Genomic DNA, 13,236 nt, shown 5'->3' on the forward strand with positions numbered 1-13,236 from the left:
CTTGAATTTTCCATTGAAAGGAGGATTAAGTCCAGGACTAGGCTTTTCCGGGAAACCTCCTCTTTGATTCATTCATTATCTGTAACCCTTATCCAGTTCAGGGTCGCGGTGGGTCCAGAGCCTACCTGGAATCATTGGGCACAAGGTGGGAATACACCCTGGAGGGGGCGCCAGTCCTTCACAGGGCAACACAGACGCACACATTCACTCACACCTACGGACACGTTTGAGTCGCCAATCCACCTACCAACCGGAGGAAACCCACGCAGACACAGGGAGAACACACCACACTCCTCACAGACAGTCACCCGGAGGAAACCCATGCAGACACAGAGAGAACACACCACACTCCTCACAGACAGTCACCCGGAGGAAACCCACACAGACACAGGGAGAACACACCACACTCCTCACAGACAGTCACCCGGAGGAAACCCACACAGACACAGAGAGAACACACCACACTCCTCACAGACAGTCACCCGGAGGAAACCCACACAGACACAGGGAGAACACACCACACTCCTCACAGACAGTCACCCGGAGGAAACCCACACAGACACAGGGAGAACACACCACACTCCTCACAGACAGTCACCCGGAGGAAACCCACACAGACACAGGGAGAACACACCACACCCCTCACAGACAGTCACCCGGAGGAAACCCGCGCAGACACAGGGAGAACACACCACACCACCGTCAAAAAACCATACAGTCTCATGGCCACATTTTATATTCGGTCCAGGACCACATGAACATCTTTGAAAAGGTCACGTTTTTGTGTTCCGCTCTGAACTGACTCACAAGGCAACAATGTCTGATTTGTGCCACTTCGTTTGTGTACTATGAATTGTGAATGTCTAACACTGCATAGTTTTATTTCAGCGACAGATCTTACCCTCTCAGCAGCTCCTCCAGGCCTGAGTCCGGTAATGAGCACCTTCAGAGGAGATGACTTGATCTCCAGGTCCAGTCCAAAAGACTCGGTCTCACTGCGTTTTAGAACCACAGTCTCGATCGTGCAGATCCCTGCGAGCTCACTGGGCTCTCCCCTTCTGCAGAGGGACTGTGGTCTGCCTGGGGTCCGTGTCCCACTGTAGGAATAACAACAATAATAATGCAGTAATAAACTTTTGTTTTCTATCACCATCCATGCACAAGAGCAGCTCACTCTTGCAGGCACATATGATGTATAAAAAGAGCAAAGAATAGCAAATAGTTCACATGTAAGAAATCATTTAAACCCACATACTCACATCAGTGACGCCTGTGAAGGAGCAGTCGTAACTGTTGTTGTTGTTGATGTTGCTGTGGTCTCCTCACCTTTGGTCCTCTGTGGTGGACCAGGGCACTCGATGCTCATCATGCTCTTGACCCTGGTCACAGCTTTGTGCTCCAGTTTGGGTGAGCGTTTGGACTCCTGACCTTCTCTGTAGGGCTCTTTCTTTACTCCCAGATTGGTACCAGCTCCTGCAGAGTTGTGCTCGAGGCCGCGGATGGGCATAAACGGCGAATCTGCTCCGGCTCCTTCCTCAGACTCCAGAGAGCTGCCATAGAGGGGAGTTGGTGGCTCGCTGTGTCTCTGACCCTCGCTGCTGTCCTGGCTCTCATCATCCACTTCCACAGATGAGGTTGCCATGACGATGCCAGAGTCGTCCTCCTGGTGATTGTGGGGATGCCGGGCTCCGTCGGGAACTCCTCGGTGCCACCGTCTGAAAGATCCCACGTCCCCGTCTGGACCCAGTTCCTCGTCGCTGACTTCATCCTCGTAGCTGATGACCCTCCGTTGCCGGAGCAGAGGGCTGCGAACAGAGCCGGGGCTGCTGCCCACGCTGCCCTGTTGGGGCGGGTCTCCCGAGGCCCGACTGACAGCACCAGAGGGTTTACAGCCATCTCCGTATGAGGGGGTAGCATCAGGCTCTTTATAGGCTGTAGGTATAAGGAGATGATAAAGGAATATGAGGAGTTTGCTCATTTATATTTGGTTCTTTAAAAAGTGTTTTGGAAAATCAAGAAGACTATTAGACAAGGGGTACCTCAACTTTCACAGGCAACTGTTAAACTCCATCTCTTCAATTCTCAGTGACAATGACATGGTGGTGGTGTGTTAGTGTGTTGTGCTGGTACGAGTGGATCAGGCACAGCAGTATGTGTTCCTAATCCAGTGATCATTGTGTGTGTGTGTGTGTGTGTTTTTGAATTCACATTATTTGTTTTCTGACAAGTTCCTCGTAGTTGTAAGCGTCCAAAGCCAGTGAAGTGATGGTAACTACCGTGTGAATGAGGTGCTGCAGACTCGTCCAGTGAGGTGTTACAGCTCCTGCTGTTGTGAAGCATGTCATCATCACTGGAGCCCATCGCCAGCGTCTCAGAGAGGGAGGACTGACTCGGAACTTCATGAGAGAAATACTGAGAGAGCTCAGCCTCAGAGCTCAGAGAGCCTTGCTGCAGAGAGACAGGAGACAAAACACAGCCCACAATGATCGCCACCTGGAGCTGAGACAAATAATGTCGTAATTTCACTAAATAATGTCGTAGTTTCACTACATAATATTGTAATTTAACTAAATAATATTGTAATTTCACTAAATAATGTCGTAATTTCACAAAATAATGTTGTAATTTCAATAAATAATATTGTAATTTCACAAAATAATATTGTAATTTCACTAATGTTGTAATTTAACTAAATAATATTGTAATTACACTAAATAATATTGTAATTACACTAAATAATGTAATTTCACAAAATAATATTGTAATTTCACTACATAATATTGTAATTTCACTACATAATATTGTAATTTCAGAAAATAATGTTGTAATTTCACTAAATAATGTCGTAATTTCACTAAATAATGTCGTAATTTCACTAAATAATGTCGTAATTTCACTAATGTTGTAATTTAACTAAATAATATTGTAATTACACTAAATAATGTTGTAATTTCACAAAATAATATTGTAATTTCACTAAATAATGCCGTAATTTCACTAAATAATGTCGTAATTTCACTAAATATTGTAATTTCACTAAATAATGTCGTAATTTCACTAAATAATATTGTAATTTAACTTAATAATGTTGTAATTTCAATAAATAACATTGTAATTTCCCTAATGTTGTAATTTAACTAAATAATGTTGTAACTTCTCTACATAATATTGTAATTTCACTAAATAATGTCGTAATTTCACTAATGTTGTAATTTCACTAAATAATGTCATAATTTCACTCCATAATGTCGTAATTTCACTAAATAATGTCATAATTTCACTACATAATATTGTAATTTCACTAAATAATGTCATAATTTCACTAAATAATGTCGTAATTTCACTAAATAATATTGTAATTTCACTAAATAATATTGTAATTTCACTAAATAATGTTGTAATTTCACAAAATAATGTTGTAATTTAACTAAATACCGTATTTTCCGCACTATAAGGCGCACCTAAAAAACTCAAATTATCTCAAAAGCCGACGGTGCGCCTTATAATCCGGTGCGCCTTATATATGGACCAATATTGAGCCAGGTCTCGCAACTACGGTAAGCAGCCACCTACTTCATTTTCTTCCGCGCGCGGTGCATGCTGGATATATACCGGTATATATTTCATTTCCATTTGTTTTTTATGTAAAGACCCCAAAATGGCTCCTATTAAGAGACACGCATATGACGCAGAGTTTAAACTCAAGGCGATCAGTCACACAGAAGAACACGGGAATAGAGGAATAACTTAGTAAAGTGAGCTTTACGTGTTTATTTTGTGTGCTGTGTGATTTTAACGTTTGAGCAACGTTGAGTTATTGATATATTGTTATCGCTTTGCACTATTTCGAGTGTTACTATATTGTGATTATTATTATTACTGAATCGAGGAAAAGTCCCCCCCCCACTATGTGGGGTATATTAACATTGCACTACATGCTTTACCTTAAACTACGCTGGGTTGTAATCTATTAATAAAGTTGAACTGACCTATCTGACTGTTTTGTTGACATTCCCTTTAGCGCAGCTCCATCTAATTGATGCATAACGTAACCCCCAGCCTCTACTGTAGCATCTATTGTATGCGCCTTATAATCCGGTGCGCCTTATATATGGACAAAGTTTTAAAATAGGTCATTCAATGAAGGTGCGCCTTATAATCCGGTGCGCCTTATAGTGCGGAAAATACGGTAATGTTGTAATTTAACTAAATAATGTTATAATTTCACTAAATAATGTTGTAATTTCACAAAATAATGTTGTAATTTCACTAAATAATATTGTAATTTAACTAAATAATGTTGTAATTTCAAAAAATAATGTTGTAATTTCAAAAAATAATATTGTAATTTCACAAAATAATATTGTAATTTCACTAATGTTGTAATTTAACTAAATAATGTTGTAATTTAACTAAATAATATTGTAATTACACTAAATAATGTTGTAATTTCACTAAATAACGTCGTAATTTCACTAAATAACGTCGTAATTTTACTACATAATATTGTAATTTCACAAAATAATGTTGTAATTTCACTAATTAACATTGTAATTTAACTAAATAATATTGTAATTTCAATAAATAACATTGTATTTCACTAATGTTGTAATTTAACTAAATAATGTTGCAATTTCACTACATAATATTGTAATTTCACTAAATAATATTGTAACTTCACAAAATAATGTTGTAATTTCACAAAATAATGTTGTAACTTCACTACATAATGTTGTAATTTCACTAAATAATGTTGTAATTTCACTAAATAATATTGTAAATTAATTGAAATTTACAATCCTTTTTAAATGGGTCACATCTGCTCTTCAGATTCTTTCTGCGTCTTAGTTTTTAAGCCCAAGAACTCACGAAGCGTGCACTTTTTCCATATCACAAAACAAGACTGCATGCACAACTTTCACACACATTCAAACCAAAATAAATGCACCTCCTGTAAATACAGCATGTAAATACAAAAGATTTTCTGTGCTGTGAATGATATTAAAATAGAAAGTAAAGCGAAGATATTGCACTTTAATTAAATGTCTGTTTATAAAAAAGGTTCTAATCTAAAACCCTAATGTCTAATGTTACTCCCTGAACTCCTTTTTAAAATCTAATGGACATAAAGCATTCTTCAAATCTGAGGTCAGACTTTTCAAGTCAAAATCAAATGTCCTTAAATTTTACTCTTGTTTTCCCTCTAGTGTTCCCATTTTTGTGTGAAAAAACAGTGCGGATTTGGCTCATACACTCAGATATTTCAGCCAGTTTTAAACTAGCTGTACTGGCTGTATTTGCGGTGCTGGAGCGTGAGCTGGGTGTTTACCCGACTGGCCGGCTCTAAGAACCTCTTCATGGTCCAGCTGAGTGTCTGGTTACCATCACATTGTCGGGTCTTCACAGTGGGAGAAGGACTCTTAGATGGCAGACCTGGACAGAAAAAGGACATGGACACACACACACACACACAGATTAATGAGCTCCAGGTCAGCCATGTGATGTGCTGTTACAGCTGGAATCTGAAAAAAAAAAGTGATCTATTCTGTTGAATTCCTGACCATTTTCAGCTAAAGCCTCAGCCAGGAGTTCCCAAGCTTTAAGAGTAAACATCTCCTAATGCTCTCTTTTAAGAACATTAAGACTGACACAAAACACATTTTTTGTTAACCTTCTCTATAAAAACAGTAAACGTTATTTCCATTATCTAAGCAGTGGCAGGGTTCCTTGTGGTTAAAGGATGTGTGTGTGGACGAGGAGATGAAATACAGCTCACCCAGAGTGTGAGAGGAATGACTGTCTCTGTGTGTGGAGCGTGTGATCACCTCATCCATCTCCTGCTCAGACACCTGAAAAACAGTTTCATTTTGTTAATGTTTAACTTGTTTATGTCATTTAGTTCACGTTTAGCTTGTTTGCAATTAAAAAAAAATCTGTGCAAAAGTAGGTGAGCCCTTTTTTATTTAAATACAGTGCAGTCAAAGCAGCCCCTATATGTTTTAAGTATCTCACTGTAAAGGAAAATGCAAAGTAAATGGAAATCACATGAAAATCACAGGAGAGAAACTGGAAACTAGAAACTGCAGCCACCAGGTGGCAGTATAAATCATGCATATAATTTAAGACAGTCAGCTTTTCTGGTTGTTTCTACTCTGTTCTTTCATCTCTCAGGAGTTTATTATATTGAAATATTATGAATATTATAATCACGGGAGCAGAGCAGACAGAATTCTACCAAAGGAGGAGAGGGTGTTTGCTACGCCATTTATTGCTTTGATTTTACAACTTTAAACATTCACCTAATGGCATTTCCTGCTTTTTTCCTGCTAAATTTATTTATTATTATTTATTTTTTTTACATAGACTTCCATTGAAAGGTCCTAAGTTTTTCCTTCCTTTATTTTGTCATTAAAGAGCAATCATATAAAACAAACAACAAAGGAGATACAAGCATCAGTGGTGTGTGGAATTACTCCATTTGAATTAACTTCTCTTCCAAATTGTCAGCATTGATTTATAGGCACAGCACAATGATAAAATACTGCATTACATTTCAGCAACCGGACCCGGGATTCAGTGTGTCTCATGCAGAAATATAGAAATTTTTTTGCAGAATATTTTATAATCACAAAAGGTTTAATACAAAGCAGTTTCCCTTCTACCTTCGGAAATGTCTACCTGTGTTTATTCAACTGCTTTACCTGAAAAGGCTACATTCTTTTTTAACCCACGCAGACACAGGGAGAACACTCCACACTCCTCACAGACAGTCACCCGGAGGAAACCCACGCAGACACAGAGAGAACACACCACAATCCTCACAGACAGTCACCCGGAGGAAACCCACGCAGACACAGGGAGAACACACCACACTCCTCACAGACAGTCACCCGGAGGAAACCCACGCAGACACAGAGAGAACACACTACACTCCTCACAGACAGTCACCCGGAGGAAACCCATGCAGACACAGAGAGAACACACCACACTCCTCACAGACAGTCACCCGGAGGAAACCCACGCAGACACAGGGAGAACACACCACACTCCTCACAGACAGTCACCCGGAGGAAACCCACGCAGACACAGAGAGAACACACCACACTCCTCACAGACAGTCACCCGGAGGAAACCCATGCAGACACAGAGAGAACACACCACACTCCTCACAGACAGTCACCCGGAGGAAACCTATGCAGACACAGAGAGAACACACCACACTCCTCACAGACAGTCACCCAGAGGAAACCCACGCAGACACAGGGAGAACACACCACACTCCTCACAGACAGTCACCCGGAGGAAACCCACGCAGACAGAGAGAGAACACACCACACTCTTCACAGACAGTAACCCAGAGGAAACCCACGCAGACACAGGGAGAACACACCACACTCCTCACAGACAGTCACCCGGAGGAAACCCACGCACACACAGGGAAAACACACCGCACTCCTCACAGACAGTCACCCGGAGGAAACCCATGCAGACACAGAGAGAACACACCACACTCCTCACAGACAGTCACCCAGAGGAAACCCACGCAGACACAGGGAGAACACACCACACTCCTCACAGACAGTCACCCGGAGGAAACCCACGCAGACAGAGAGAGAACACACCACACTCTTCACAGACAGTCACCCGGAGGAAACCCACGCAGACACAGGGAGAACACACCACACTCCTCACAGACAGTCACCCGGAGGAAACCCACGCACACACAGGGAAAACACACCGCACTCCTCACAGACAGTCACCCGGAGCAGGAACTGAACCCACAACCTCCAGGCCACTGGAGCTGTGTGTATTTTTATGTTTTTACTTGTTTCAAATTATTTTATCAACAGAAAAGTGTCTTATTCCATCAGCAGATATTTTTTCTTATTTCAAGAAAAAACATAAAATGATGCTTAAAAAAAGCAAAAATATAAGTTAGAAATAAGTTGAATACTCATTATATTCTTACAACAATTTCCAAATGAGTAAAACTAGATATTTAGACTAGATTTAAGTAAATTTTACATGCTTAGATTTCAATTTTTGCAGTGTGCTTGTTCATTTGAACAGGTTCTGATCTCCAACTTAGGTGCACGGATAGAGTCGGGGCCATTTCAAACCTGTTCAAACAAGCCATGTGTCGATTCGTAGCTGGCAGAAAGATATTGCCAGATAATGTGTCACCTCTTTAACTTTCAAGGCAGGGCAAGGAGCTTTCAGGTGTCACAGATAATGGAGACTGAGAGGTTTCTTTGTCTGCCTCCAGGGAAACACACATTACTACACATTCCTACTGTAAAGTTAATCCTCCACTTCCTGTCTGGGGTAAAGTGGATTTCTACTTCGAAGGCAAGGTATGTTTATTTGTATAGAACCTCATACTTCGATCAATTCACTGCGCTTTACACAAATAAACAGTATGAAGAACATTATAAGCAATTACAGGCTTGTGCTCAAGGGAATAAAATGAAATAAGAAGAGAGACAAATGAAAATAAAACAGGAGCATGCTGTGAAATAATAAACAAATCCTCTACGGTAGGATGCAACATAAACAGCACAGTTATATTCAAGCCTTCTTCTGCACCCAGATCCTTCAAGGAAACTGTGAGGTCAATAAAAGAAATGATGATGAAAGGTGTCTCATATTATTATGTAAGATTGATGGGACATTCACGTGACTAATGTATCACCACAGTAACTCTTAAAGTCTACCTACTGGCTCTGAGAACTGAAAGACCCCTGAGAAGAGCGAGGGCCTTGACCTTCAGTGTTAAGGCAGGCCTCACACTCTCAAGCCCACGCTCCATTAGTGTACACACTCTTTTAGCAGAGGAATGAGTGGAGAGTCAGCATATCCCAACCACAGAACCCCTCCCAGCGCACACAACCACCATCTTCATTCATCAGCCAGAGGAAAACCCAAGCTCCAAGCACACCACACAGGCCAGAGGAATGGTGTTTACTTTCTGACAGGCTTCAATGATTCATGTTCAGGGATAATTAGAGTGCCAGCAGGTGGATGGGCTCTTTTGATTTTGACAGTTGCTCATATGGCAGAAAGTGTGTGTGTGTGTGTGTGTGACTCAGGCTGCTGCTCATCCACTGTCTAGAGATAGCTGGGTGGAACTGCAGGTTTTTTAATGACTTATAGTCGATTTCACTTTCAGAAAACTGGTCAGATCAGTTCTGACGTAAATTGACTGTTACGCTGCACTGTGTATACGTGTGTTTTTTCTCTCTCTCTCTCCTGTAAAATTCTAGGTTCTGCAGTCTGTTCCAGTCTGTGTGTTTGTTCATCCATCTGAAGTCCGTTCCACAATCCAGTCCATGTGTTCTGTCTGTCACCGTTCCCTGTACGTCATCTCGGCGGGAATCATAAACACGTCTATGTGTGCGCTGCTAGTGAGCCGTGTTTTTGATTTTGTGCTGTTACCACTTCGACCATGAGGTTTTCTTTTTGCCCATTTTGTTTACTGCTAGATTTATACAGGGTGAGCCATTTATATGTATACACCTTAACTCATAACTCATAAAATAATAAAGTTACGTTAAAACACCACTGTTTTTCTTGTGAAATTCCCAATAAGTTTGATGTGTCACATGACCCTCTTCCCATTGAAAAAACAAAAGTTGGATCCAAAATGTCTGACTTCAAAATGGCCGCCATGGTCACCACCCATCTTGAAAAGTTTCCCCCCTCCCATATACTAATGTGCCACAAACAGGAAGTTAATATCACCAACCATTCACATTTTATTAAGGTGTTTCCATATAAATGGCCCACCCTGTGTTTGTAAAAGTTTTTGTAACACTGTGTGTATATTTTCCACCACAGTAGAGTTGGCTGCTGTTTGTTTTGGGAGTGGGTTTTGTGTGTATACCTTTGGAGTGAGGTAAGACATTGTCTTTTGTTCCCTTGTTGTTTGTCTCTGTAAATATCACATCTATAATATATTTTCTATTCATTATCCATTTTGTGTTTCCATTTGTGTCCTTTCCATACACATTTTTGTCCACATTCTCATCTCTGTTCCAGATATTCCTTTCCCATACATTAATCCTAACACACACCTCATTCTGTCACGGCTCAACCCTAGACTGCCTTCTTTAGAGCTTCCATTACTTTCAGATTTGCTTGAGAATCAAATGCATTCATGGCTATGTCCACTGTGTCCTCTCACAAAGCAAAACTGCTGTCTCTCTCTGCAGGTAGTGCTCAAAGTGCAGATAACAAAACACTAACTCTCTCAAGCAGAATTATTAGATGCTGAGAGATTTTGAATATTATTCTCAAAATATTCTGACTTTATTTCTTGAAACATTCTGACTTTATTCTCAGATGACCATGGCCCACCCAGTCAGCCACTGTTAATTCACCGTGTGCAAGTTCACGCACGCAGACTCTCTGTCATTGGCTGTTAGGTGCATATTCCCATGAGTCTGACTCAAGCTGGAGGCACAAAAGTGAAAGTAAACCCTCCCCTGCCCCACTTTTACCTGGAATTTCATTATAACGATCACTAATATCAGTTTTTTACCAATTTTTGTGTCAGCAAATGTCATTTCTAGATCTAGAATACACAATACTGTGAAATGATTATTCACAATACTGTGAATGCTCATCACAGATGGTCCAAAGAAGAGCAGAACCATGCTGTGGACATTCTTTCAGACCCACAGTGTTGAGGAGTTTTCTCACAGTCCTTATTCTCCATTACTTTTCCCATTCATTAAGCAGGTGGATTATATTAAACCTGGTCTCATCGAACACGAATAACACTGAATGGCCATTTGAACCGAAAGAATACTGTCACAACATCTGCACCATTCACTTAGTTGTTTTTTTTTTTCCAAAATTAATCCTCAAATGTTATTAATATGTTACTGCAATAGAACAAAAAAAAAATGCTTGTTTTTTTTCCAGGAGACACAAATGCACACACGTGCTCCTTTCTCTCTCACACACACACACTTTATCTCATGCTTACCTTAGGGTTGGGGTGTCTGCTTATGATGAGGCTCACTGGACCGGGTCCACATTCACTCAGAATGGCATAGGCCTCGCTCAGAGCTGCATGCCGCAAGCTTACAGAATCTACCTCCAGCACCTGGTCCCCTCGGCTGAACACACACACACAGAGAGAGAGAGAGAGAGAGAGAGAGAGAGAGACAGAGAGAGAGAGAGAGAGAGAGAGAGAGAGAGAGAGAGAGAGACAGACAGAGAGAGAGAGACAGAGAGAGAGAGAGACAGACAGACAGAGAGAGAGAGACAGAGAGAGAGAGAGAGAGACAGACAGAGAGAGAGAGACAGAGAGAGAGAGAGAGAGACAGAGAGACACGTTTAGAGAGGCCACCCTCATAAGCCCAATCTTCCTTGCTGATAAAAAAAGGAAAAAAAAAGCTTAGGGCTCCACAGGTGCGCAAAGCGCCTGACATTGATAAAAGGAGCTTTCCAGGGTTTTAAAAATGCTCCTCGGACTGGTGCAGGAAAAAGAAATACAACTGAATGTGTATATTACAGTCTTATCGCCACCAAAGACAGCTGCAAACACTTTCACAGCAAGATACAACATTCAGAACCCCCAGTCTATCTTCTGCCATAAAGACCCCATTCACGGCCTTCTGGCATCCACTGCACATTCCTGGTAAGTGAAAAGCAAGCCTTTCAGATGTTTCATCTTGACATGCATGGGTGCGCTCATGCACTCTCACACACTCACGCACACTCACACTTGCATGCACACACACACACGCACCAATATAAAAGGGAAAAAAGTTCTATAATAGTCAAGAAATTCAATGTCTGTTTTGTCAACAAAATCTCGACACACAATACACACAAAGGTAAATATGGCATATATTAATGCTTATTTCATTCAAACAGACAGGAAACACAACATGGGTATGCCTCAGTGACACTCAGAGATCACTATTCTGCAGAGAACACACACCACTGACTGGTTCTCCCTTATGGGGACTCATTCCTGCCACTCCTTTCCTTCATTTAAAAGAAGTTCAGTTGATGGATCAAAATGAATCAGTGTCTGTTAGTTTGTGCAGAGCAGCACTATCATGTCCTAACACACTCAATCCATCAGCTAATTACAAACACTTAATAGATTATGCACTTAAGGTACTTAGTTTGTCATGTCCCAAGCCTTAGAGATAATAGTGTTAGTTTATTTGACAAAGCAGAGAAATGCCGTGAAATACAGCCGTCTCCTCAGGGACTCGGTTTAGAGACTAGAGCATGAATTATTTGTCTGAACTCACTGGGACCAGACCATTCTCACTGGATGTGCTCAGGCTCACACACCATTCATCACATATTTGTGGGGCTCAGGTTGCATCTGATCAGAATATTCATGATTTCGTTCGCCCAGTCCCCTTTGTTTTTTTTTTTGTTTTTTTTTTACCTCAGTTTTCTCCCTAATCTTTAGGCAAGGCCAATTGCACTCACAAATATATGACCCTTTCACACACGCGCAGTAATCCAGACATGTTCCAGAGAGTACCCAGAGGAACTGTACATGTGAACGCAAACATTGTCCCCAGACCTTACCCAGACCTTACACACTAATACACTAACACACACACACACACTAATACACAAGCACACAAACACACACACTAATACACACACACACACAAACTAACACACACTAATACACACACTAACACACACCCCTTCACACACAAACACACACACACAAACACAATAATACACTAACACACACACACTAATACACACACTAACACACACACACGCACACCCCTTCACACACAAACACAATAATACACTAACACACACTAATACACACACACACACACACTAACACACACACACACTAATACACACACACAAACACACTAATACACACACACAAACACACTAATACACACACACAAACACACTAACACACACACGCACACCCCTTCACACACAAACACACACACTAACACACACAAACACAATAATACACTAACACACACTTATACACACACACACACACAAACACAATAATACACTAACACACACTAATACACACACACACAATAATACACTATCACACACTAATATACACACACACACACACTAACACACACAAACACAATAATACACTAACACACACTAATACACACACACAAACACACACACACAATAATACACTAACACACACACTAATACACACACAAACAAACAAACACACACACAAACAAACACACACACACT

The 13,236-nt window shown here is 40.9% G+C and overlaps 1 protein-coding gene across 3 annotated transcripts in view; it reads right to left on the reverse strand.

Annotated features, from left to right (window-relative positions):
• LOC136676492 (PDZ domain-containing protein 2-like) overlaps positions 1-13,236 on the reverse strand; it is a 124,604-nt gene that overhangs the window by 16,064 nt on the left and 95,304 nt on the right. For all 3 annotated transcript variants that reach the window (XM_066653564.1, XM_066653565.1, XM_066653566.1), the window contains 6 exons: positions 10,991-11,123; positions 5,777-5,849; positions 5,330-5,433; positions 2,277-2,448; positions 1,260-1,932; positions 902-1,097 (listed from right to left, as the gene is read on the reverse strand). In XM_066653564.1, the coding sequence (XP_066509661.1) occupies positions 902-1,097; positions 1,260-1,932; positions 2,277-2,448; positions 5,330-5,433; positions 5,777-5,849; positions 10,991-11,123 (1,351 nt within the window). The remainder of the gene's footprint in view (positions 1-901; positions 1,098-1,259; positions 1,933-2,276; positions 2,449-5,329; positions 5,434-5,776; positions 5,850-10,990; positions 11,124-13,236) is intronic.

Source organism: Hoplias malabaricus, chromosome X2, assembly GCF_029633855.1.
Source record: "Hoplias malabaricus isolate fHopMal1 chromosome X2, fHopMal1.hap1, whole genome shotgun sequence".
NCBI lineage: Eukaryota > Metazoa > Chordata > Actinopteri > Characiformes > Erythrinidae > Hoplias > Hoplias malabaricus.